This window comes from Anolis sagrei, chromosome X, assembly GCF_037176765.1.
Source record: "Anolis sagrei isolate rAnoSag1 chromosome X, rAnoSag1.mat, whole genome shotgun sequence".
NCBI classification, from domain to species: domain Eukaryota; kingdom Metazoa; phylum Chordata; class Lepidosauria; order Squamata; family Dactyloidae; genus Anolis; species Anolis sagrei.
Genome location: NC_090034.1, coordinates 11,290,791 through 11,314,331, shown reverse-complemented (window position 1 = coordinate 11,314,331; position 23,541 = coordinate 11,290,791). Strand labels below are relative to the sequence as shown.

Genomic DNA, 23,541 nt, shown 5'->3' with positions numbered 1-23,541 from the left:
GGCCAAAGGACATTTAATCAGCTACCAAGCTTGCAAACTTTGTGTTTTGTCTGTTTGTTTTGTTAAAAATGTAATACAATTGTCTGGTTGCTCCTGACACGATAAATAAATAAACCTCTTTACCACATTTCTAAAAGAACATACTTATTGAACCACTTTGAATGGCACCCTATGACTATCTCCTGGTCTTACACACAAGACCAGCTCTCAGCAGAACATTTTCAGGGTTAGAGCGAAGAACTTTCCAATATTGTTTTTGACACAGTGAGTCCTCAGAATTCTTCACTCTACACAAATTTTGAAAAAGCCACCACAGTGAGGAGGAAAACGGCAAGGAAGTTGATGAAATGGAGGCTGAGGCCAGAAAGGTAGAAACCTGGATTTCCCTGCAGGCCATGCTCACAACTGGGCAGGGGAGCTGCGAGAGGGAGGCGGAGGCGCACGGGAATCCGGCTGAACAGGTCGGAGCCGATTCTGCAGCATGGCTTGGCTCCCCACCTCTCTCACTTTAATTCCTCCCGATTTTGACACCTCAATATTTCAAGTTGTACAGGTTCTTAAAAAGGCAAAAGCAACAGGCAATGCAACTGGAAGGGAGTTAATGTTACCTTGATATGGTTGAAGCCAAACGAATATGGAGGTCTTTATTTTGCACCCAAATCTGATCATAGAATCATAGAATCAAAGAGTTGGAAGAGACCTCATGGGCCATCCAGTCCAACCCCATTCTGCCAAGAAGCAGGAATATTGCATTCCAATCACCCCTGACAGATGGCCAGCCAGCCTCTGTTTAAAAGCTTCCAAAGAAGGAGCCTCCACCACACTCCGGGGCAGAGAGTTCCACTGCTGAACGGCTCTCACAGTCAGGAAGTTCTTCCTCATGTTCAGCTGGAATCTCCTCTCTTGTAGTTTGAAGCCATTGTTCCATTGCGTCCTAGTCTCCAAGGAAGCAGAAAACAAGCTTGCTCCCTCCTCCCGGTGGCTTCCTCTCACATATTTATACATGGCTATCATATCTCCTCTCAGCCTTCTCTTCTTCAGGCTAAACATGCCCAGCTCCTTAAGCCGCTCCTCATAGGGCTTGTTCTCCAGACCCTTTATCATTTTAGTCGCTCTCGTCTGGACACATTCCGGCTTGCCAATATCTCTCTTGAATTGTGGTGCCCAGAATTGGACACAATATTCCAGATGTGGTCTAACCAAAACAGAATAGAGGGGTAGTATGACTTCCCTAAATCTAGACACTATGCTCCTGTTGATGCAGGCCAAAATCCCATTGGCTTTTTTTGCCGCCACATCACATTGTTGGTTCATGTTTAACTTGTTGTCCATGAGGACTCCAAGATCTTTTTCACACGTACTGCTCTCGAGCCAGGCATTGTCCCCCATTCTGTATCTTTGCATTTCGTTTTTCCTGCCAAAGTGGAGTATCTTGCATTTGTCCCTGTTGGACTTCATTTTGCTAGTTTTGGCCCATCATCTCTCTAATCTGTCAAGATCGTTTTGAATCCTGCTCCTGTCCTCTGGAGTATTGGCTATTCCTCCCAATTTGGTGTCGTCTGCAAACTTGATGATCCTGCCTTCTAACCCTTCATCTAAGTAATTAACAGCAGCAGAGGAGAAGGCATTGATCAATCTGCTTTCACTACATTTCCTTAAAACCCAAACCCTGCAGACTTAGGGCATGTGGCTGGATAAGCTCAATTTGATTACTTTCTGACCCAGGTGGAGGCAAAGTGAAAATGCTGCCCTCTCAATAAGATTTCTGACACAGACATCTATGAAATGTTACTCCAGCTCTCTGATGTTTAGCACTGCAGTTGAACTTTGAGAACTGGATTTTAGGTATCCAAAGCAACGGGGCCAAAGGATGGATTTGACCTCAATTCTCTGTGCCCACCTCACAGGGCTTCAACAGCAAAGGGGAAGGACTATGTAAATGTGATTGTGTCTGCTAAATGAATAGAAGACTTTGCCTTCCTTTCGTATTGCTCCCTGAAATGCGTCCTGGCCACTCACCCGCTGATGATCTCCTTGTTCTCGGCTCGGATGAAGTGCTCCTTCTCAGGCGTCAAGATGCAAAGGGAGAACTTTTGCCCGGTACGGCTTTCACCATCCACGACATCCGTGCACTGGTTCATGTTGATGGTGCCCTGCGGGAGGGTGGTGGGCTAGAGAGAAAGGAACGTAGAGGTGAGAAGCGGAAAACGGGAGGAAAACAATGCATTTGGGGGCGTATAATCAATGGAGGTCAGCTGTGACCAGCAGTGCTGCAGAATTTGAAGAGGAACGAATGGAGGGTGAAAGGGAGAATTTATTTATTTATTTATTTATTTATTTACTACACTTGGAGACCGCCGTTCTCAGCCCTAGGGCGACTCACGGCGGTGTACAACATATAAAAGCGTGCTAAGAAGCGTGCCAAGAGGAAGGAGCGTCAAGCTAACCCCGACCGAGACCGTCTTCCACCTGGAAACCAATGCTCCCACTGTGGAAGAAGATGCAGAGCAAGAATAGGGCTCCAAAGCCACATACGAACCCACAAGAGCACTGGAAGACAATCATCCTCGGAAAACGAGGGATTGCCTAAGTAAGTAAGTAATCAATGGAAATCCTGTGGCCTTTCAGATATGGACTGATTGCAACTCCCATCATCCCTCACCAGTGGCCAATCCAGCTAGGGCAGTTGGGAGCTACTACCCAACGAAGTCCAGTGTGTTCCACTCGTCCTTTAGAGCCTGAAGATGAAGCTGCACCATCACAGACCCAACTTCATTTTTTAAATCTTATGTTTTCTTGTCTTTCTCCCAAGGTGACCATTTCATATTGATAAAAAGTGGACTAGCTGGAAGGGAACTCAAAGGTCCTCTAATCGCATTCCATGCCAGCTCATGAACCCACATCTAAGGCATCCCCACTTTCCTTTGTCTGTGAAGGGGAAGAAGTAGAGCTGCAGTTTTAAATCAGTGGTTCCCAACCTTTTTTTTGACCAGGACCCACTTGACCAGGGCTCATTTTCACCAGGGCCATCTTGACCAGGGCCCACTTTGACAAGGGACCACTTTCACCAGGACCCACTTTGACTAGGACTTACTTAGACCAGGACCAACTTGACCAGGGACCACTTGGACCAAGGCCCACTTGACCAAGGCCATCTTGACCAGGACCCACTTTCACCAGGGACCACTTTCACCAGGACCCACTTTGACAAGGGACCACTTCCACCAGGACCCACTTTGACAAGGGCCCACTTTCACCAGGACCCATTTTGACTAGGGCCCACTTTCACAAGGACCCACTTTGACTAGGGCCCACTTGGACCAGGACCCACTTGACCAAGGCCCACTTGACCAAGACCATCTTGACCAGGGCCCACTTTCACCAGGACCCACTTTGACAAGGGACCACTTTCACCAGGACCCACTTTGACTAGGGCCCACTTAGACCAGGACCCACTTGATCAGGGACCACTTGGACCAATGCCCATTTGACCAAGGCCATCTTCACCAGGACCCACTGTGACTAGGGCCACTTTGACAAGAGCCCACTTTCACCAGGACCTACTTTGACTAGGGCCCACTTAGACCAGGACCCACTTGACCAGGGACCACTTGGACCAAGGCCATCTTGACCAGGGCCCACTTTGACCAGGAACCACTTTCACCAGGACCCACTTTGACAAGGGACCACTTTGACTAGGGCCCACTTGGACCAGGGCCCACTTTGACAAGGGACCACTTTCACCAGGACCCACTTTGACTAGGGCCCACTTGGACCAGGACCCACTTTGACAAGGGCCCATTTGGACCAGGACCCACTTTGACTAGGGCCCACTTAGACCAGGACCCACTTGACCAGGGACCACTTGGACCAAGGCCATCTTGACCAGGGCCCACTTTGACCAGGAACCACTTTCACCAGGACCCACTTTGACAAGGGACCACTTTGACTAGGGCCCACTTGGACCAGGGCCCACTTTGACAAGGGACCACTTTCACCAGGACCCACTTTGACTAGGGCCCACTTGGACCAGGACCCACTTTGACAAGGGCCCATTTGGACCAGGACCCACTTTGACTAGGGCCCACTTAGACCAGGACCCACTTGACCAGGGACCACTTGGACCAAGGCCATCTTGACCAGGGCCCACTTTGACCAGGAACCACTTTCACCAGGACCCACTTTGACAAGGACCCACTTTGACCAGGACCCACTGACTAGGGCCCACTTTCACCAGGACCCACTTTGACTAGGGCCCACTTGGACCAGGGCCCACTTGACCAGGGACCACTTGGACCAAGGCCCACGTGACCAAGGCCATCTTGACCAGGGCTCACTTTCACCAGAACCCACTTTGACAAGGGACCATTTTCACCAGGACCCACTTTGACTAGGGCCCACTTGGACCAGGACCCACTTGACCAGGGACCGCTTGGAACAAGGCCCACTTGACCAAGGTCATCTTGACCAGGGCCCACTTTGACTAGGGCCATCTTGACCAGGTACCACTTTGACCAGGGACCACTCTCCAACATTAGTACCAAAAGGGTCTGGGCTGGTCAGCTCTGTGGAAAGGAGCAGAAATAATATACATTAAATAAATAAAGAGGAAGAAGGTTTGCGGACTAGATTTTCGTTCTCACAGCCCACTGCTGAAATACGTCCCACAGGTTGGGAACCACTGTTTTAAATGAAATGGATACGACCTGTTCTGATGATGAATAAAACTTGTATACAACCCTGGTGGACTTGAATCCTCAAGGCTCTCTCCTGATAGGGAGATAAGAGCTTAAGGGGAAAAAAAGCTTTTGGTGAGAAGCCTGCCTACACACAACTGTCATAGAATCATAGAATCAAAGAATTGGAAGAGACCTCCTGGGCCATCCAGTCCAACCCCATTCTGCCAAGAAGCAGGAATATTGCATTCAAATCACCCCTGACAGATGGCCATCCAGCCCCTGTTTAAAAGCTTCCAAAGAAGGAGCCTCCACCACACTCCGGGGCAGAGAGTTCCACTGCTGAACGGCTGTCATCTAAGAAGCAACCATTATGTCAGATGTGAGCAACATGTAGCCCTCAATATGGATTTTGCAGGCTCCAACTCTGTGATTTGCCTGGATTGAATATATAAACTGATAAAGGAAAATATTCGCTTTGTTAACAATTTCCGGGGTCCTTGCACTGCATATATTGATTGGTCCCAGGGCCAAAAACTGGTCTCTGCACATCTGCCAACGAAACCTCTCCTTGCTGCATGCAATAGGATAGGCAGCCGCTGCCTTGCTATATTTTAAGTGCAGCCCCTGGGAGGGACATATGCATGCATGACACTTCCAAGCCACCCACTAACCAACTGCACAATCTGTGAAGAATATAAAATACATAAATATAAAATGCAATTCCACAGAGTCCAGAAGGCCCAAGTTCTCCCACGCTAGACTGTTTGTAGGGGGAACTAATTGCAAGCAGAAGGCCCAATCCTTGCGTGGCTTTCTGCATCTCTGACATCCTCCCTTTCTTAAAAACCAGTTTTGGTCCAAAGGGTCAGATGAAGATACGGAAGACACACAGTCAAAAGTGGGGCTGGATGGAGCCACTGTCCGGATTCTCACGATGGGAAAAATGAATGACTATTCCAAGAGTAATCTTTGCAAAAGGCCTGGAGGAACAGTAGGACTTGCTTTTTTAACAAATACCAAAACAGGAGCAAGGGAGATGACGACAACGGCGGGCCTTGTCCCTTGCGTTTCAAACACAGCAATGGCAAGTTCAGCCAGAGGACATTTTCAAAGAGGCTTAAAGCTTACTCAAGGCAGACAGCAAGTCTAAACAGCCAACCAAGAGGTAATCGCAGAGAGGCAGGCTGGGCCCAAGGCAAAACAGGGCCAAAATGGCTCCCTGCCCTGTGAAATTCAGTGGATCCCAATAAGAAGAAGCAACTTACTTATATATCAGACCTAGTGTTATTATACTGCTATCCTTCATGTCCAGCCAGCCTGCCCAAGGTGATGTTTACACTGCTCTATTCCAACACCATGGATGGAATACCTGGGAATCACTCTGGACCATGCTCTGACCTACAAGAAGCACTGCCTGAACATCAAGCAAAAAGTGGGCTCTAGAAACAATATCATACGAAAGCTGACTGGCACAACCTGGGGATCACAACCAGACACAGTCAAGACATCTGCCCTTGCGCTGTGCTACTCTGCTGCTGAGTACGCATGCCCAGTGTGGAACACATCTCACCACACTAAAACAGTAGATGTGGCTCTTAATGAGACATGCTGCATTATCACGGGTGTTTGCGCCCTACACCACTAGAGAAATTACACTGCTTAGCCGGCATTGCACCACCTGACATCCGCCAGGAAGTAGCAGCCAATACAGAGACACTCGCTGGAACATCTCAGCAAGCGAGAGTCCAAAAGTGGCAGGCTCAAACCCAGAACCTCAACTAAATGAGAGACTCCCCCCTGGGCACACAGAGGACTGGGCGACTTGGAAGGCGCTGAACAGACTGCGCTCTGGCACCACGAGATGCAGAGCCAACCTCAAGAAATGGGGCCACAAAGTGGAATTCACGACATGCGAGTGTGGAGAAGAGCAAACCACAGATCACATGCACAAGGGAGGACCGCCACATGCACAAGGGAGGAAAATATCCTCTTGCAGCAACACCAGAGGCACTCCAAGTGGCAAGATACTGGTCAAAGGAAATTTAATCAACTACCAAACTTACAAATTTTGTGTTTTATCTGTTTGTTTGTTTTGTTCTGTTAGAAATGTAATACAATTGACTGGTTGCCCTGACACGACAAATAAATAAATAAAACCATGAATGGAACCCCTCACCATTCAATTCTACTATTTTAACTACTTTGTATCCATCTTACATATATGCTCAAATTCATTTTCATATTCTGTTGTAACGTTGACCATTTGTATGTTTTTAACCACAATGTAATCATTTTACAACGAAGATCTGCATAGTTAAAACAATGGTATTCCCTGTAGTAACCTAAGGATGGGAGAGCTGGACCATAAGGAAGGCTGAGCGAAGGAAGAGAGATGCTTTTGAACTGCGGTGTTGGAGTAAAATTCTGAGAGTGCCTTGGACCGGGAGAAGATCAAACCAGTCCAAACTCCAGGAAATAAAGCCTGTCTGCTCACTGGAGGAAAGGCTATTAGAGTCAAAGATGAAGCATTTTTGCCATATAACGAGAAGACAAGAAAGCTCAGAGAAGATAATGATGTTGGGGAAAATGGAAGGAAAAAGGAAGAGGGGCCAATTAAGGGCAAGATGGATGAATGGATGGTATCCTTGAAGTGACTGGCTCGACCTTGAAGGAGCTGGGGATGGCCACGGCCGACAGGGAGCTCTGGTGTGGGCTGGTCCGTGGGGTCACCAAAAATCGGAAGCGAATGAACGGATAAACAACTACAATCATTTTAATTTGGGTCCAATCTTGGGGGTGGGGGGAGAGAATGAGGTAGAAACAACAGGAATGATGACAATGGCCATCTCACTACACTACTTGTTCCTTCTGGTTCAGCATTTTCAAAATAAAAATCCTTTCCTCTTCCACACCAAGAGCTACACTTACATTGCTTAAACCATCTTGCTTTGGAAAAGTTATTTTCTGGGGAGGAGGTCTTGAATTTTCAGGACCCCTCAGCTGTCTTTGCATTCAAGACCTTCCAAAAAGAAACTTTTATCTGGCTAGAATCATAGAATCAAAGAGTTGGAAGAGACCTCATGGGCCATCCGGTCCAACCCCATTCTGCCAAGAAGCAGGAATATTGCATTCAAAGCACCCCTGACAGATGGCCATCCAGCCTTAGTTTAAAAGCCTCCAAAGAAGGAGCCCCCACCACACTCTGGGGCAGAGAGTTCCACTGCTGAACAGCTCTCACAGTCAGGAAGTTCTTCCTCGTGTTCAGATGGAATCTCCTTTCTTGTAGTTTGAAGCCATTGCTCTGTGTCTTAGTCTCCAGGGAAGCAGAGAACAAGCTTGCTCCCTCCCTCCCTGTGGCTTCCTCTCACATATTAATACATGGCTATCATATCACCTCTCAGCTTTCTCTTCTTCAGGCTAAACATGCACAGCTCCTTAAGCCGCTCCTCATAGGGCTTGTTCTTCAGACACTTGATCATTTTAGTCACCCTCCTCTGGACACATTCCAGGTTAGAGTCAATATCTCTCTTGAATTGTGGTGCCCAGAATTGGACACAATATTCCAGGTGTGGTCTAACCAAGGCAGAATAGAGGGGTAGCATGACTTCCCTAGATCTAGGTATGTCAGTCTTTCTCGACCCTTTTGCCTGAAGGAAACCTTGAAGGAAACCTTGAAATAATTTCCAAGCCTCAAACAACTGCTATACAAACAAAGATTATGCCTGGAATTCTGTACTGTAGTTATGATTCTTAACCAAGAGTTAGAGCTCCTGAACTGCTCTGCATTTGATAAGTTTTACTGCATGACTCCATAATGCCAGCCAGCCAGCAACGTCACCAGAAGAAAGAGCACTGTTTAGCTGCGAGAAGATTGGGGTGCAAAGATAGCGTTCCTGTTCCCATTTGAGGAGGAACTGCATCAGGGATTCTACTTCTGATGGTTAAAGCCTTATCTGCTGGAGCTAGGTATGAATGTTTCAACTGTCCACCTTGATTAGCATACAATGGGCTGACTGTGCCTGGAGAAAACTTTTGTTGAGAGGTAATTAGATGTCCCTGCCTGCTTCCTCTCTGCTGTTGTGCTGTTGCAATTTCACACCTAGCTCCATGAGACAAGAGTCCTTTGTCTCACCCTGGTCATTCCACAGATATATAAACCCCTTTTCCTAGTTCCAACAGACCTCACTACCTCTGAGGATGCTTGCCATAGATGGAGGCGAAACGTCAGGCGAGAATGCCTCTAGACCATGGCCATACAGCCCGAAAAAACCTACAATAACCTATGTAGAAAACTGTTTTTCCCCCTTACACAACCTTTTAAGGAATCTCAAACTATCTCTCGCAGAACCTCAGCGTTCCAAGGAAGCCTGGTTGAGAAATCTTGGAGCATAGTATCGTAACACCTTGGAGTAAGCAATGATGCACACCAATTTTAAAAACTAAGCAAGATCCCACTCTAAAGGATGTTTGCATCTTCATGGGACTGGAATAAGCCAGAAAACGAACAGATTGCTGGGAGAGGGGAAAGGAACGTGTCCATAAAGGTCTCTTCCTCTCTCTCTTCCTCCGTCTTGAGACTCCGTGGAATCCAACATGCTCGTTTTTTGCTCCCAGAAGCCGTTTTGACCTTATATGGGCATTCTCACATGCGGCTGTGATCTGTTTCGTAGCGCGGAGCAACAAGCCCCCTGCTCCATCTTTTATCAGAAGCAGTGAGTGAAGACGGACGGCTTCTTCCCAAATGTGCTTACAAAACTTATTTCCGAAGACTTTGCAATACTGTTGTTTATCTTTGAGCTATTTTCCGACTTATAACCCATTGCGGAGATTTCTTGGCCTGATTTGTTCATAAGAGGATGGGCACTGCTTCATTCGGAGGCTGAGAGAGTGCGGCTTGCCCAAGTTTGCCCAGTGGGTTTCCATGGCCAAGTGGGGAATTCGAGAGTCAGATTCCAATATTCAAACCATTATGCCATGCTGGCTTTCTCTTACCTCCTGCGCTACTTAAATCAGGGGATTTCTGGGATAACTTTTCAACCAGTTTTATCAAGTAAACTTAACAGGAACTGATTGGCACAGCTTTTATTTAATCACAAACATTAATAACATCTCCCTTGTAGTACAATTTTCTAAACACGCCAAATAGGAAACTCTTCTTATGGTCCCTCTGGGATGCAGTCATTGTTTCCTTAAATATAGTGCAGGGATGGGCAAACTTTCTAATTTGAGGACCGGAGCGGGTTGGATGGGCCGGGAAGAAGGGGTTTCTCCCCAAGCCCCCAACACTTTCCTCCCTTTCTCTTCTCTTTCAGGGACAGTGAAGGAAAGATGGGAAACATTTGGATCCCAAATGCGCTGGCCTTGGTCAGGATGAGATGATTGCCCCCCGAATAGATTACTGCAATGCACTCTATGTGGGGTTGCCTTTGAAGACTGTTCAGGCTAAACATGCCCAGCTCCTTAAGCCGCTCCTCATAGGGCTTGTTCTCCAGACCTTTTATCATTTTAGTCGCTCTCTTCTGGACACATTCCAGAGAGATATTGACAAGCTGGAATGTGTCCAGAGGAGGGCGACTAAAATGATCAAGGGTCTGGAGAACAAGCCTATGAGGAGCGGCTTAAGGAGCTGGGCATGTTTAGCCGGAAGAAGAGAAGGCTGAGAGGAGATATGATAGCCATGTATAAATATGTGAGAGGAAGCCACAGGGAGGAGGGAGCAAGCTTGTTTTCTGCTTCCTTGGAGACTAGGACGCGGAACAATGGCTTCAAACTACAAGAGAGGAGATTCCAGCTGAACATGAGGAAGAACTTCCTGACTGTGAGAGCCGTTCAGCAGTGGAACTCTCTGCCCCAGAGTGTGGTGGAGGCTCCTTCTTTGGAAGCTTTTAAACAGAGGCTGGATGGCCATCTGTCAGGGGTGATTTGAATGCAATATTCCTGCTTCTCGGCACAGGAACCCCCATGACCAACAGAAAATACTCAAGGCCATCCAGTTCAACTCCCTTCACCAGGGCAATAAAACGTAATCAAAGCGCTCCTGAGAAAGAGCTATCCAGCCATAGATATAGATAGATATGATTCACACACACACACACGGATATAGTATCATAGATTTGAAAGGGACTCCTGAAGAAGGACAATTATATGTTGCATGTTCCAGGGTGGGCAAACCAGACACTCTCCACATCAACACTGACAAAGAAACAGCAAGACATACTGTTTACCACAAGCAGAAAGACATTACATATATTAGAAACCAACACTTTCTCATTACTTTATTTTCCAGATCAACAGACTGGGCCACAGCAACACGTGGCAGGGGACAGCTAGTACATAATATATCTATATATCTATAGCCATTTTGCAAAATGATTCTCAGTTACAACTTTTGTCGCTGCCCTTATATACCATGCCATTCACCCTAAAAGTGCCCGAGATAGGTCGGCCTAGGAGGGGATTTCATTTCACAAAAACCCAGAGGCAAAATAAATCTGTATGGCCTCAAAGGGCAGACTTGCAAATCAAGTGGAGCAGAGAAAATGACACTATTATTTCATTCAAGCAAGCTCCAAATAAAACTATTCATTACAACAAACACCAATAAAGGGGAGGCGGGTTCAACAACACACACCAACACACACAAGCAAATGCAGGCAGGCATGGAGAGCCCTGTATAATTATACGCTGGGGCAAATCCATCCACACAAAGAGAACTCCAGAAGCATCCAGCGCTGTGAGAATATGCTACAATAAGCAGAGCAGAAGCCAGCCCTGTGTTTGATACTGCTGCTCTCGTATATTTTTAAAGCAGTGAAGAGGGAAGCCAGAAGCCAGTTACAGATCGAGTGTTCCTTATCTCAAATTCCGAAATCTGAAATATCCCAAAACTGTCCATGTGGGTGAATGAGATGGTGACACCTTTGCGTTCTTATGGTTCAATGTACTTAATATGACTAAAACCATGGCATAAAAAATTACTTTCAGGCTACACGTGGAAAGTATACAAAGTAAAGGTAAAGGTTTGCCCTGACATTAAGTCTAGTCATGTCCGACTCTGGGGGGTGGTGCTCATCTCCATTTCTAAGCCAAAGATCTGGCATTGTCTGTAGACACCTCCAAGGTCATGTTCCCAGCATGACTGCATGGAGCACCATTACCTTTCCACCAAGGCAGTACCTATTGTTTTCCTCAGATTTGCATGTTTTTGAACTGCTAGGTTGGCAGAAGCTGGGGCTAACAATGGGAGTTCACCCTGCTCCCCGGATTCGAACTGGTGATTTTCCAGTCAGCAAGTTCAGCAGGTCAACGGTTTAACCCACTGCACCACCAGGATATACATGAAACATAATTAAATTTCATGTTTAAACGGGGGTCCTCATTGAAATATATTGTATATAATATACATTATATTCCAAAATCTGAAATACAGAAGGCTTCTGCTCCCAAGAATTTCAGAAAAGGACTACTCAACCTGGAATCCAACCTATGACAACTCTGTCCCAGAGTTTTCTTGGGAAAACGAGGGTCCTCACTCCAAGATATTGTATTATGTAATATACACTGTATTCCAAAATCTGAAATACAGAAGGCTTCTGCTCCCAAGCATTTCACACCTGGAAGTCCAACATGTGACAACTCTGTCTCAGAGTTTCTTGGCAAGACTTATTAATGAGAGGTTGCCCCTGAGGCTGAAAGAATGTGACTTGCCCAAGTCACTCAAGTGGGTGTCTGTAGTAGAGATCTAGTCCAAGACTTTCCCAAAGCCTTTGCTTGAAATACTTGTTCAGAAAAGATATGCCACTGCTTTCTCCAATGATGAAGAGTGCGATTTGGCTAATGTGACGGGAAGTTACTGCTAACTGTGAGGGAAATAAGGTTGAACACTGGAAAGCCACTTACTGCATCCTCCGACCCTGACCTACAAGAAGCACTGCCTGAATATCAAGCAAAAAGTGGGTGCTAGAAACAATATCATACGAAAGCTGACTGGCACAACCTGGGGATCACAACCAGACACAGTGAAGACATCTGTCCTTGCGCAATGCTACTCTGCTGCTGAGGAAGCATGCCCAGTGTGGAACACATCTCACCACGCTAAAACAGTGGATGTGGCTCTTAATGAGACATGGGGTGTCTGCGCCCTACACCACTGGAGAAATTACACTGTTTAGCCAGTATTGCACCACCTGACATCCGCCGGGAAGTAGCAGACAATAGTGAAAGCACCAAGGCAGAGACATCTCCAGCTCATCCCCTGTTTGGATATCAGCCGGCACGTCAACGACTTAAATCAAGAAACAGTTTTCAAAGATCTACAGAGACACCCGCTGGAACACCTCAGCAAGTGAGAGTCCAAAAGTGGCAGGCTCAAACCCAGAACCTCAATCAATGGCTGATACCAGATGAGAGACTCCCTCCTGATCACACAGAAAACTGGGCGACTTGGAAGGCGCTGAACAGACTGCGCTCTGGCACCACAAGATGAAGAGCCAACCTCAAGAAATGGGGCCACAAAATGGAATCCACGACATGCGAGTGTGGAGAAGAGCAAACCACTGACCACCTGCTGCAATGCAACCTGAGCCCTACTACATGCACAAGGGAGGACCTTCTTGCAGCAACACCAGAGGCACTCCAAGTGGCAAGATACTGGTCAAAGGACATTTAATCAGCTACCAAGCTTGCAAACTTTGTGTTTTGTCTGTTTGTTTTGTTAAAAATGTAATACAACTGTCTGCTTGCTCCTGACACAATATATACTTCTGCTCCTTCTATTTTTATCAGTTGTATACCAATATATGCAATGTATTGTCGAATGCTTTCATGGCTGGAGTCACTCAGTTCTTGTGGGTTTTTTCGGGCTATATGGCCACGTTCTAGAGGCATTTCTCCTGACGTTTCGCCTGCATCTATGGCAAGCATCCTCAGAGGTGAGGGACCTCACCTCTGTGGATGCTTGCCATAGATGCAGGCGAAACGTCAGGAGAAATGCCTCTAGAACATGGCCATATAGCCTGAACAAACCCACAAGAACAGAATATATGCAATGCTTTTGATATGAAATAAATACATTTGTCTAGTAAGTTTCCATGGCTGGAAATCTGAGTCCTCCTTGACCCAATCACTGACAGTATAGCAACAATAGAGCAAACTCATATTGGAAGAAGTTTTGTTATGAAAAGATTTTGTTCCTGAAAATTTACAGTTTCAAAAATGTTTCTAGAGGTCATGGGAGAAAAGGAAAGGAAAACAAAGGTTGCAACCTTGGGTTGGTTCAACATACAAAGGACAACAAAGTCCTTTGTTGTCCTCAATTCATGATCATATTTTGCAGAAGTGTATTTTGTGTACAAGACTGCACACCAACTTTGCGACAAAGGGATCGACATAGGTTTTGTTGTACAATTTCTTCTTTTCCCAACTGGGAGAAGCAGAAAGTTATCCTCCTTTTTCAACCTTTGGGAGTTTGAGCACCTTTGGCGCTCCAAGGTTTTCCAGCTTGCCATCTTCTGCCTCCCACTTCTGCGCTTTAGCAGCCCAAATACAGATCCATAGATTGCAAGGCTGTCTGGGCACCACTCCATCTATCACCCTCGATTCAGTATTTTCCTAAACTTCCTGCCTTCCATTCCTTTTCTCATATTGCCAAAACCTATCCAGGTTTTCTCTATGTTGTTGAAGGCTTTCATGGCCTGAATCACTGGGTTGCTGTGAGTTTTCCAGGCTGTATGGTCATGTTCCAGAAGCATTCTCTCCTAATGTTTCACCCACATCTATAGCAGGCATCCTCAGAGGTTGTGAGGTCACAACCTCTGAGGATGCCTGCTTTAGATGTGGGTGAAACGTCAGAAGAGAATGCTTCTGGAACATGATCACATAGCCAGGAAAACTCACAACAATCCAGGTTTTCTCTGTTGGAAGCAAAAAGGGAATTGTGGAAGACTAATTCAGATCAACGCTAGTCATTCCAAGTTTAGAAGCAAGATGTGTTTGATATTGAAGCTTAAGAAGTAGGGGGGAAATTGAGGCATGATGTAAAAATAAACCACGTGTAGTACACGTTTGATCAGCCCACACACTGCCTTGCCTGAGAAAGAATATATGCCACGCAAATGAACAGTAAAGAACAAGTAGTTCACCTCTTCATAGTTCAGAACAACATATGTACAATGTGGTCAGTTGCATCAACTCACATAATGTCCTTTTATGAGAGAACTAAAATGGTATTTATTTGTCCACTAGCTTGGGGACCCGGCGCTGCCTGGGTTATTTGAGAAAGGCATTGTGTGGCAAAGGTGTTCTTTATCAGTTATCAGTTAGTGAAGGTACTGCAAATCCCATTCTGCAGTCTTTGTTGGGGGCCGCAGAGTTCTGTGGGAACCGAAGGGTTGGAAAGTACTACACATCCCATCATTCATTGTCTGTCCTTCCCCAAACCTCAGCAGGAATTAAAGGGGGTCATGGGTGTCTGAGAGTGCCTTGGACTGCGAGAAGATCCAACCAGTCCATCCTCCAAGAAATAAAGCCCGACTGCTCACTGGAGGGAAGGATACTAGAGACAAAGGTGAAGTACTTTAGCCACATCATGAGGAGACAGCAAAGCCTAGAGAAGACAATTATGCTGGGGAAAGTGGAAGGTAAAAGGAAGAGGGGCCGACCAAGGGCAAGATGGATGGATGGCATCCTGGAAGTGACTGGACTGACCTTGAAGGAGCTGGGGGTGGTGACGGCCGACAGGGAGCTCTGGCGTGGGCTGGTCCATGAGATCACGAAGAGTCGGAGACGACTGAACGAATGAACAACATGGGTGTTATGTGTGCCAAGTGTGGTCTTGATCAGTCATCGGATGAGGGTCGCAGCGGTCCCAGGAAGTGAGTGGAGATACTTGAAGTCCCATTATCCATGGTCCACCCTCCCCAAACCACAGCTGGAAGTAGATTGGGTCATGGGGGCTCTGTGTGCCAAGTTTGGTCTTTATCGGTTTTTGTTGGGGCCACAGTGGTCTGTGGGAGCTGAAGGGGTTGAAAGTACTACAAATCCATCATCCTTTGTCCATCCTCCCCCATACCTCACCAGGACATACAGGGGGTCATGGGGGTTATGTGTGCCAAGTTTGGTCCAGGTCCGTCACTTGTGCAAGTCTCTGTGGCCTGTGAAAGTGAGAGCCAATCAGAAAGCTGCCACATACACTTCTGCCCTCCGCATACATACAAACATTCACTTTTATTATAGATATAGATGTGGATAAACCCCTTCAGCAGCTCAAAGAAGCGAGAGCACACTCCAGACACTATCTCTCTCTGCTTCTCTCTGCTGCTCCAAGCACCTGCATAGCTGAAGCCTGAACAAAAATGTAACAGTGTCCAAAAGTTCCAGGCTCAGCCTACTCCTTAGGCTCCATGCATCTTATTTTACAGTTAAAACACACTCACTTGCTCACTGATTTCTTACATGCTCCAACAAAAATGTCACGCTAAGAGTGTTGGACTATTTTTGAGATGCAGCCATGAAAATCAAACGTGTGACCCTGGGCCAAGCCTCTCTTCTTTAGCCCAGCCCACCTCACAAGGTAGTAATAAATATCATTCTTACAACACAGAAAAGTAGAACATTGACTTGAACCAGCTGGAGAAGAAGTAGGATATTAACGTGACTAATAAATAACCTACCCACCTCTCCAAATAAAACCAAAGGGCACTGTACTATGATACCTGACGGTACAAAAGCTTATATGACAAATCCTTTGCCTTAGTCAATCTGAAAGGTGCTACAAAATGCTTTTCTATGCTGGCATAACATTACTAAGTCTTTGAATGGAAACGAATTAAGTATTGGCAAACAAACTAGTACAATGTGGGCTAGGCAAAACTACGGTGAGCTGGATCAGGAATTGGTTAAATGGACGAACCCAGAGGGTGCTCACCAATGCTTCCTCTTCATCCTGGAAAGAAGTGACATGTGGAGTGCCATCAGCAAGGTCCCATCCTGGGCCTGGTCCTGTTCAACATCTTTAATAATGACTTAGATGAAGGCCTAGAAGGCAGGTTCATCAAGTTTGCAGATGACACCAAATTGGGAGGGATAGTCAATACTCCAGAAGACAGGCGCAGGATTCAAAACGATCTTGACAGATTAGAGAGATGGGCCAAAACTAACAAAATGAAGTTCAACAGGGACAAATGCAAGATACTCCACTTTGGCAGGAAAAACAAAATGCAAAGATACAGAATGGGGGACAATGCCTGGCTCGAGAGCAGTACGTGTGAAAAAGATCTTGGAGTCCATGAGCCAACAATGTGATGTGGCAGCAAAAAAAAAGCCAATGGGATTTTGGCCTGCATCAAGAGGAGCATAGTGTCTAGATCTAGGGAAGTCATGCTCCCCATGCTCTATTCCGCTTTGGTTAGACCACACCTGGAATATTGTGTCCAATTCTGGGCACTACAATTCGGGGGAGATATTGACAAGCTGGAATGTGTCCAGCTGGAATGATCAAGGGTCTGGACAACAAACCCTATGAGGAGCGGCTTAAGGAGCTGCACATGTTTAGCCTGAAGAAGAGAAGGTTGAGAGGAGATATGATAGCCATGTATAAATATGTGAGAGGAAGCCACAGGGAGGAGGGAGCAAGCTTGTTTTCTGCTTCCCTGGAGACTAGGATGCGGAACAATGGCTTCAAACTACAAGAAAGGAGATTCCATCTGAACATGAGAAAGAACTTCCTGACTGTGAGAGCCGTTCAGCAGTGGAACTCTCTGCCCCGGAGTGTGGTGGAGGCTCCTTCTTTGGAAGCTTTTAAACAGAGGCCGGATGGCCATCTGTCAGGGGTGATTTAAATGCAATATTCCTGCTTCTTGGCAGAATGGGGTTGTACTGGATGGCCCATGAGGTCTCTTCCAACTCTTTGAGTCTATAATTCTATGTTTGCACACTTGGAAAATACTAGTGAATGGCTAGAGACCCCAGAGACTAACCCCAGAGTCAGTCACTGGAGGAAGAATATAAGGTTGACGATAGGTATCCATGGGTTCTGCATACATAGATTCAAGCAACCATGGCTTGGAAACACCTGGAAAAAGTTCCAAAAGGGAAAAGCCATGAGATATCATCGAAAACCACTGAGAGAAGATGCACCAGGACTTAGAAGACTGCCTGTATTTTATGGACAGCCTTGCGATTCCCCAAGGTTTCAAGCTGACTCCTCAGCAGCTTGCAGGCATAAAGTGAAGAATGGGACCAAGCAGCCAAAATCAGGCTGGAAAGCTCATTAATCCCGACACTCCGCCTCCTTATGAGAAATCCAGCATTTCCGGCTTGGCTTGGGATCCTCAGGCAGACAATCGTGCGCAGGATGTTTCCCAACCTCCGTCCAGCTGGAACCGGAGAGAGCGGAGGGGCTGCAGATTCAACACAAGGGCCCTTGTCTTTCGAGGCAGGAAGAGGACAAAGGCCGGGGCCTGGCGGTCCCTTTCCAATGGACAGGCAATGGTGTCAGGCCTTATTTTCAGCCCAGTTCGGCTGCGCATTGCAGAAGCACTTGAGGCTCCACCAGGTCATCAAAAAGGAAGAAAGGGCTTGCCAGGAGAGGAAGGGAGTGGCCCAGAGTCACACAAAGAGGATTAAAAGGCTGGATCCTCTAGAAAGGAAGAGCCATCCCCTCTGTGAGATCCCAAGGGGGTGTTTTTAAATGAGATTAGTGGCCTAGAAAGAGGAAATGTTTATATATCCACAGATATATAAACCCCTTTTTCCCCAGTTCCAGCAGACCTCACCTCTGAGTATGCTTGCCATAGATGCAGGCGAACAGTCAGGAGAAATGCCTCTAGAACATGGCCATATAGCCCGAAAAAAACCCACAAGAAGTGAGGAAAAAGTTTGTCTCCTGGGCCTTTGGGTATGCTTTACACCGGATATTGTGCCAAAGATGCAGGTATGGGTGGGACGAAACCACTGACATTTGCCATTTAGGAACAGTAGTTAAATCTAGAGCTGCCAAATTTATCTCCTGCCCCAATGCAGTTTTACAGAGATGAAAATAGAGTCCTACTGATGCAGCAAGCAAGTTATTTATTTATCGTGTCAAAAGCAAACCAAGGGTACAGTTAAAAATGTATTTTATAAACATAAAGTTAAAAAACTTGGCATTAGGTTGTTGTAGGTTTTTTCAGGCTATATGGCCATGGTCTAGAGGCATTCTCTCCTGACGTTTCTCCTGCATCTATGGCAAGCATCCTCAGAGGTAGTGAGGTCTGTTGGAACTAGGAAAAAGGGTTTATATATCTGTGGAATGACCAGGGTGGGACAAAAAATTTTGGCAGAAAAAATGAAATGCAAAGATACAGAATGGGTGACGCCTGGCTCGAGAGCAGTACGTGTGAAAAAGATCTTGGAGTCCTCGTGGACAACAAGTTAAACATGAGCCAACAATGTGATGCGGCGGCAAAAAAAGCCAATGGGATTTTGGCCTGCATCAAGAGGAGCATAGTGTCTAGATCTAAGGAAGTAATGCTACCCCTCTATTCCGCTTTGGTTAGACCACACCTGGAATATTGTGTCCAATTCTGGGCACCACAATTCAAGAGAGATATTGACAAGCTGGAATGTGTCCAGAGGAGGGCGACTAAAATGATCAAGGGTCTGGAGAACAAGCCCTATGAGGAGCGGCTTAGTGAACTGGGCATGTTTAGCCTGAAGAAGAGAAGGATGAGAGGAGATATGATAGTCATGTATAAATATGTGAGAGGAAGCCACAGGGAGGAGGGAGCAAGCTTGTTTTCTGCTTCTTTGGAGACTAGGACGCGGAACAATGGCTTCAAACTACAAGAGAGGAGATTCCATCTGAACATTAGGAAGAACTTCCTGACTGTGAGAGCCGTTCAGCAGTGGAACTCTCTGCCCCGGAGTGTGGTGGAGGCTCCTTCTTTGGAAGCTTTTAAGCAGAGGCTGGATGGCCATTTGTCAGGGGTGATTTGAATGCAATATTCCTGCTTCTTGGCAGGGGGTTGGACTGGATGGCCCATGAGGTCTCTTCCAACTCTTTGATTCTATGATTCTATGAAAAGTCTCTTGCCTGCTGGAGCTAGGTGTGAATGTTTCAACTGCACTTCTTGTCTGCTGGAGCGAGGTGTGAATGTTTCAACTGTACAGCACAACAACAGAGAGGAAACAAACAAGGACATCTAATCACCACTCAACAAAAGTTTGCTCCAGGCACTGTCAGGCAATTATATGCTAATCAAGGTGGTCAGTTGAAACATTCACACCTAGCTCCAGCAGACAAGAGTCCTTTGTCCCACCTTGTCATCCCACAGATATATAAACCCTTTTTCCTAGTTCCAACTCCAAAACCAAACTCCAAAACCAAACTCTTCCAGTATTTTCTGTTGGTCATAAGAGTTCTGTGTCCCAAGTTTGCTTCAATTCCATTGTTGGTGGAATTCAGAATGCTCTTTGATTGTAGGTGAACTATAAATCCCAGCAACTACAATTCCCACATGACAAAATCAATACCTTCCCAACCCAACAAGTATTCAGATTTGGGCATATCAGGAATTTGTGCCAAATTTGGTCCAGTGAATGAAAATACATTCTGCATATTAGATATTTACATTACGATTCATAACAGTAACAAAATTACAGTGTGAAGTTGTTGTGATCCCCAACCATCACTTTATGGTTGGGGGTCGCCACAACATGAGGAACTATATTAAGGGGTCACGGCATTAGGAAGGTTGAGAAACACTGACCTAGAGCTTTGGAGGCCTCTGTTCAACCATTTCAAAGCATGCAAGTGATTTTGCAAGATTGTACATAGGATTTATGGAAATGCAGACACATTCCCCCTGGTCTAAACAGTATTTCTCCAAAGCCTGCCTTCTTGCCCCCCACCTCTGTCAGCACTGTTACGGCACCATGTTTATTCCCCCAATTCACAAGGATTACAAGACTCCATGCAGCTCTCCATCCCCAAAGTTTATTTTGGAGAGAAGCAAGAGGTGCAAGAGACTCCTCTGTTTTTCCTCCCTGCTCTTCCAAGCCAAGGGCTCCATTTTAGCCACAATCTGGAAGGAGGGTTCTGCAGGCACGCTTGGCCGGTTGGGAAAGAAAAAGAGCATGCGCGCAGGCAGGCAGGAAGGCTAGCTGCTGGACAAACAAGGCAATGGGCCAAGGAAGAAGAATGAAGATGAGCAAATTGGCGCTCCATTCATCTGTGCAAGCTTGTGCCAGACTCAACATGTAGTAAACACACACAACAGAAGAAGAAGAAGAAAGGTTGGAGAATATCACAGGCAACCTGGCGTGGGGATGTTTGTTTATTTCACTAGTCAATAAAATCATGCTGGGAAAAGAATTGCTTTAATTATACTTTTTTGCCAGGAAAACACAGCACCTTCAAGGAAAAAATAATTAAGAGGATGAACTACTGTACGCACCAGCTTGCTGTCTACGTGAAATAGGTTTACTTCATTACACGTTCTAAAAATACGCCCTAAAAGGAATGGACAACCTGAGCTTCTCTCGTTCCAATACAGTTCTGTGACATTTCCAATTTAAATAGCACATATTTACTAAATCCATTGTTTATATGTGGGCATCTTATGGATTGTAGACAAATGTAGATTCTGCAAGGAAGCAGGCAAAACAATGGATTACATCTTCAGCTGCTGCAAGAAGATTGTGCAGATGGACTACAAGCAGAGGCATAACACCGTTGCTCAGATAATCTACTGGAACTTGTACCACAAATACCATCTGCCTGTGACAAAAAACTGGTGGGATCACAAGCTGGAAAAAGTTACACAAAATGAACACATCAAACTACTCTGGGACTTCCAAATTAAGACTGACATAGTTTTGGAGCACAATACTCTGACCTCACAATTATGGGGGGGAAACAAAGTATGGATCATCAAAGTTGCAATCCCAGATAACAGCAGAATGGATGAGATGTAACTAGAAAAGCTGACAGGCTACGAGACTGAACTGCAAAGACTCTGGCACAAACCAGTCAAGGTGGTCCCAGTGGTTACCGCTGGTACATAACACCCAGCAAATTAACAAAATGGTATAAAAATGTTCCTGGACTATGCTGGAAGTGTCAGAAAAAGAAGGGGACTTTCTTCCACTCATGGTGGGCCTGTGATAAAATTAAAAGATTTTGGAAGGAGATACACGAAATATCAAACAATATACTGAATATAAAAAAAGAGATGAAGGCGGAATATTTCCTCCTGGGAATCTTCGACTTTGAAATAGAGGAAAATAAGGACAGACTCCTTTTTCACTTGATGACAGCGGCAAGGATAATGGTGGCCAAAAAATGGAAGAAGAGTGAAATCCCAACGATGGACGAATGGATATGCAAATTACTAGACATAATGAATATGGACTGTTTAACAGAACATCTGAAAAGTACGCAAACAAGGGCGAAAAGTAAAGTTGACTGGTCCCCAGTCAAAATTTATTTTAACATCAGTTAAGAAGGAAAAAGAAGAAGCTCGCGAAGGAAACCCTGCAAGCACCTATACTAACCTGTACATCGGGCTCTAATCAATAGACTAATATCACAAATTCAGCCTACCCCTAACCTCCACCCCCTCACCGCATACCTCCCCCCATTCCATCCCCACTATCCAGCTACCCCCTCCTACCCGCCCTTGCCTTCACACCCCTGCCCCGCCACCCCCACTCAAATACTTTTATCTTATGATACGTCGATGATTGACACTCTCTCGATGTCCCCCTTTCAAAATCTTCAATAAAAAACAAATTAAAAAAAGGGTGGTCCCAGTGGTGATCGGCACAGTGGGTGCAGTGCCTAACAACCTTGACCAGAACTTAAAAACAATTGGCGATGACAAAATTACCATCTGTTAGCTGCAAAAAGCCACCCTGCTTGGATTGGCACACATTATTATTATTATTATTATTATTATTATTATTATTAGCTGATATATCACATAGTCCTAGACATTTGGGAAGTGTCCGACATGAGATCCAATACAACAGCCAGCATAGTGATCTTGTTTGCTGTGTACTAATCTTGTTGTGCATCAAAATAATAATAATAATAATAATAATAATAATAATTGTAAATTGCCTAATGACTTAAGATGATCCAATGCATTTCATAAGGATTTCTTCATGAAGGAAGAGTCAAGGGTCGTTTTGCCAGTTCTTTCCTCTGAAATACAGCCTCCAGCACTTGGAATCCATTGGTGGTCTGCCATCCAAGTACTAACCAGGGCTAGCCCGGCTTAATTTCCAAGGTCCAAGGGAACTGATGCCTTAAGGAAACTTGGGCTGTGAGATATACTCAATGAATGCTACTTTATTGACAACGAGCTGCTGTTTGAGCACAGCTCCCAACGAAGGCCGATGGGAAGTGTAGTCCAGCAACATCTTGAGGACCTCATGACGCTACCATCATCCCAATAGAGCCTCTGTCTCCTGCATTGAACCAACAGCATGACTATTGATTAAAGTTGGGAGAATGGCAAACCTCCGCTGCAAAAATGCAATGGGGAAAAAAGCAAAAGCAAGGAGGACATTCTGTCTAAGAATTTTCAGTGTAACAATGAAGACCAAGGTCCAAACACTTGGGGGGGGGGGGGGGGGGTAGGGACACATCTCCCTTTCCCCCCTTTGGGGGGGGGGAGTATGGCCTTGGAAAGCCCTTTCCTCCCTTCCCTCTCCTCTCTCCTGGGAGCTGCCAAAGGCCCAAAGGGGAAAGCAAGGGAGAGGAAGGAGCTATCTTTACTCCTTGCCTCCCATTACTGACTTCTTTTCCCATTCAATGTGGGAATCAAACTCTTCCCGGAGGCCTTTTGGCCTCTCTGGGTCCGCAGAGGCCTCCCAAGCC

General features: G+C 45.9%; 1 protein-coding gene across 5 annotated transcripts in view; it reads right to left on the bottom strand.

Moving 5' to 3' along the window:
- The window catches only part of LOC137097892 (myosin phosphatase Rho-interacting protein-like), a 198,252-nt gene that overhangs the window by 91,975 nt on the left and 82,736 nt on the right, over positions 1-23,541 (bottom strand). For all 5 annotated transcript variants that reach the window (XM_067473267.1, XM_067473269.1, XM_067473268.1 and 2 more), the window contains exon 4: positions 2,020-2,171. In XM_067473267.1, the coding sequence (XP_067329368.1) occupies positions 2,020-2,171 (152 nt within the window). The remainder of the gene's footprint in view (positions 1-2,019; positions 2,172-23,541) is intronic.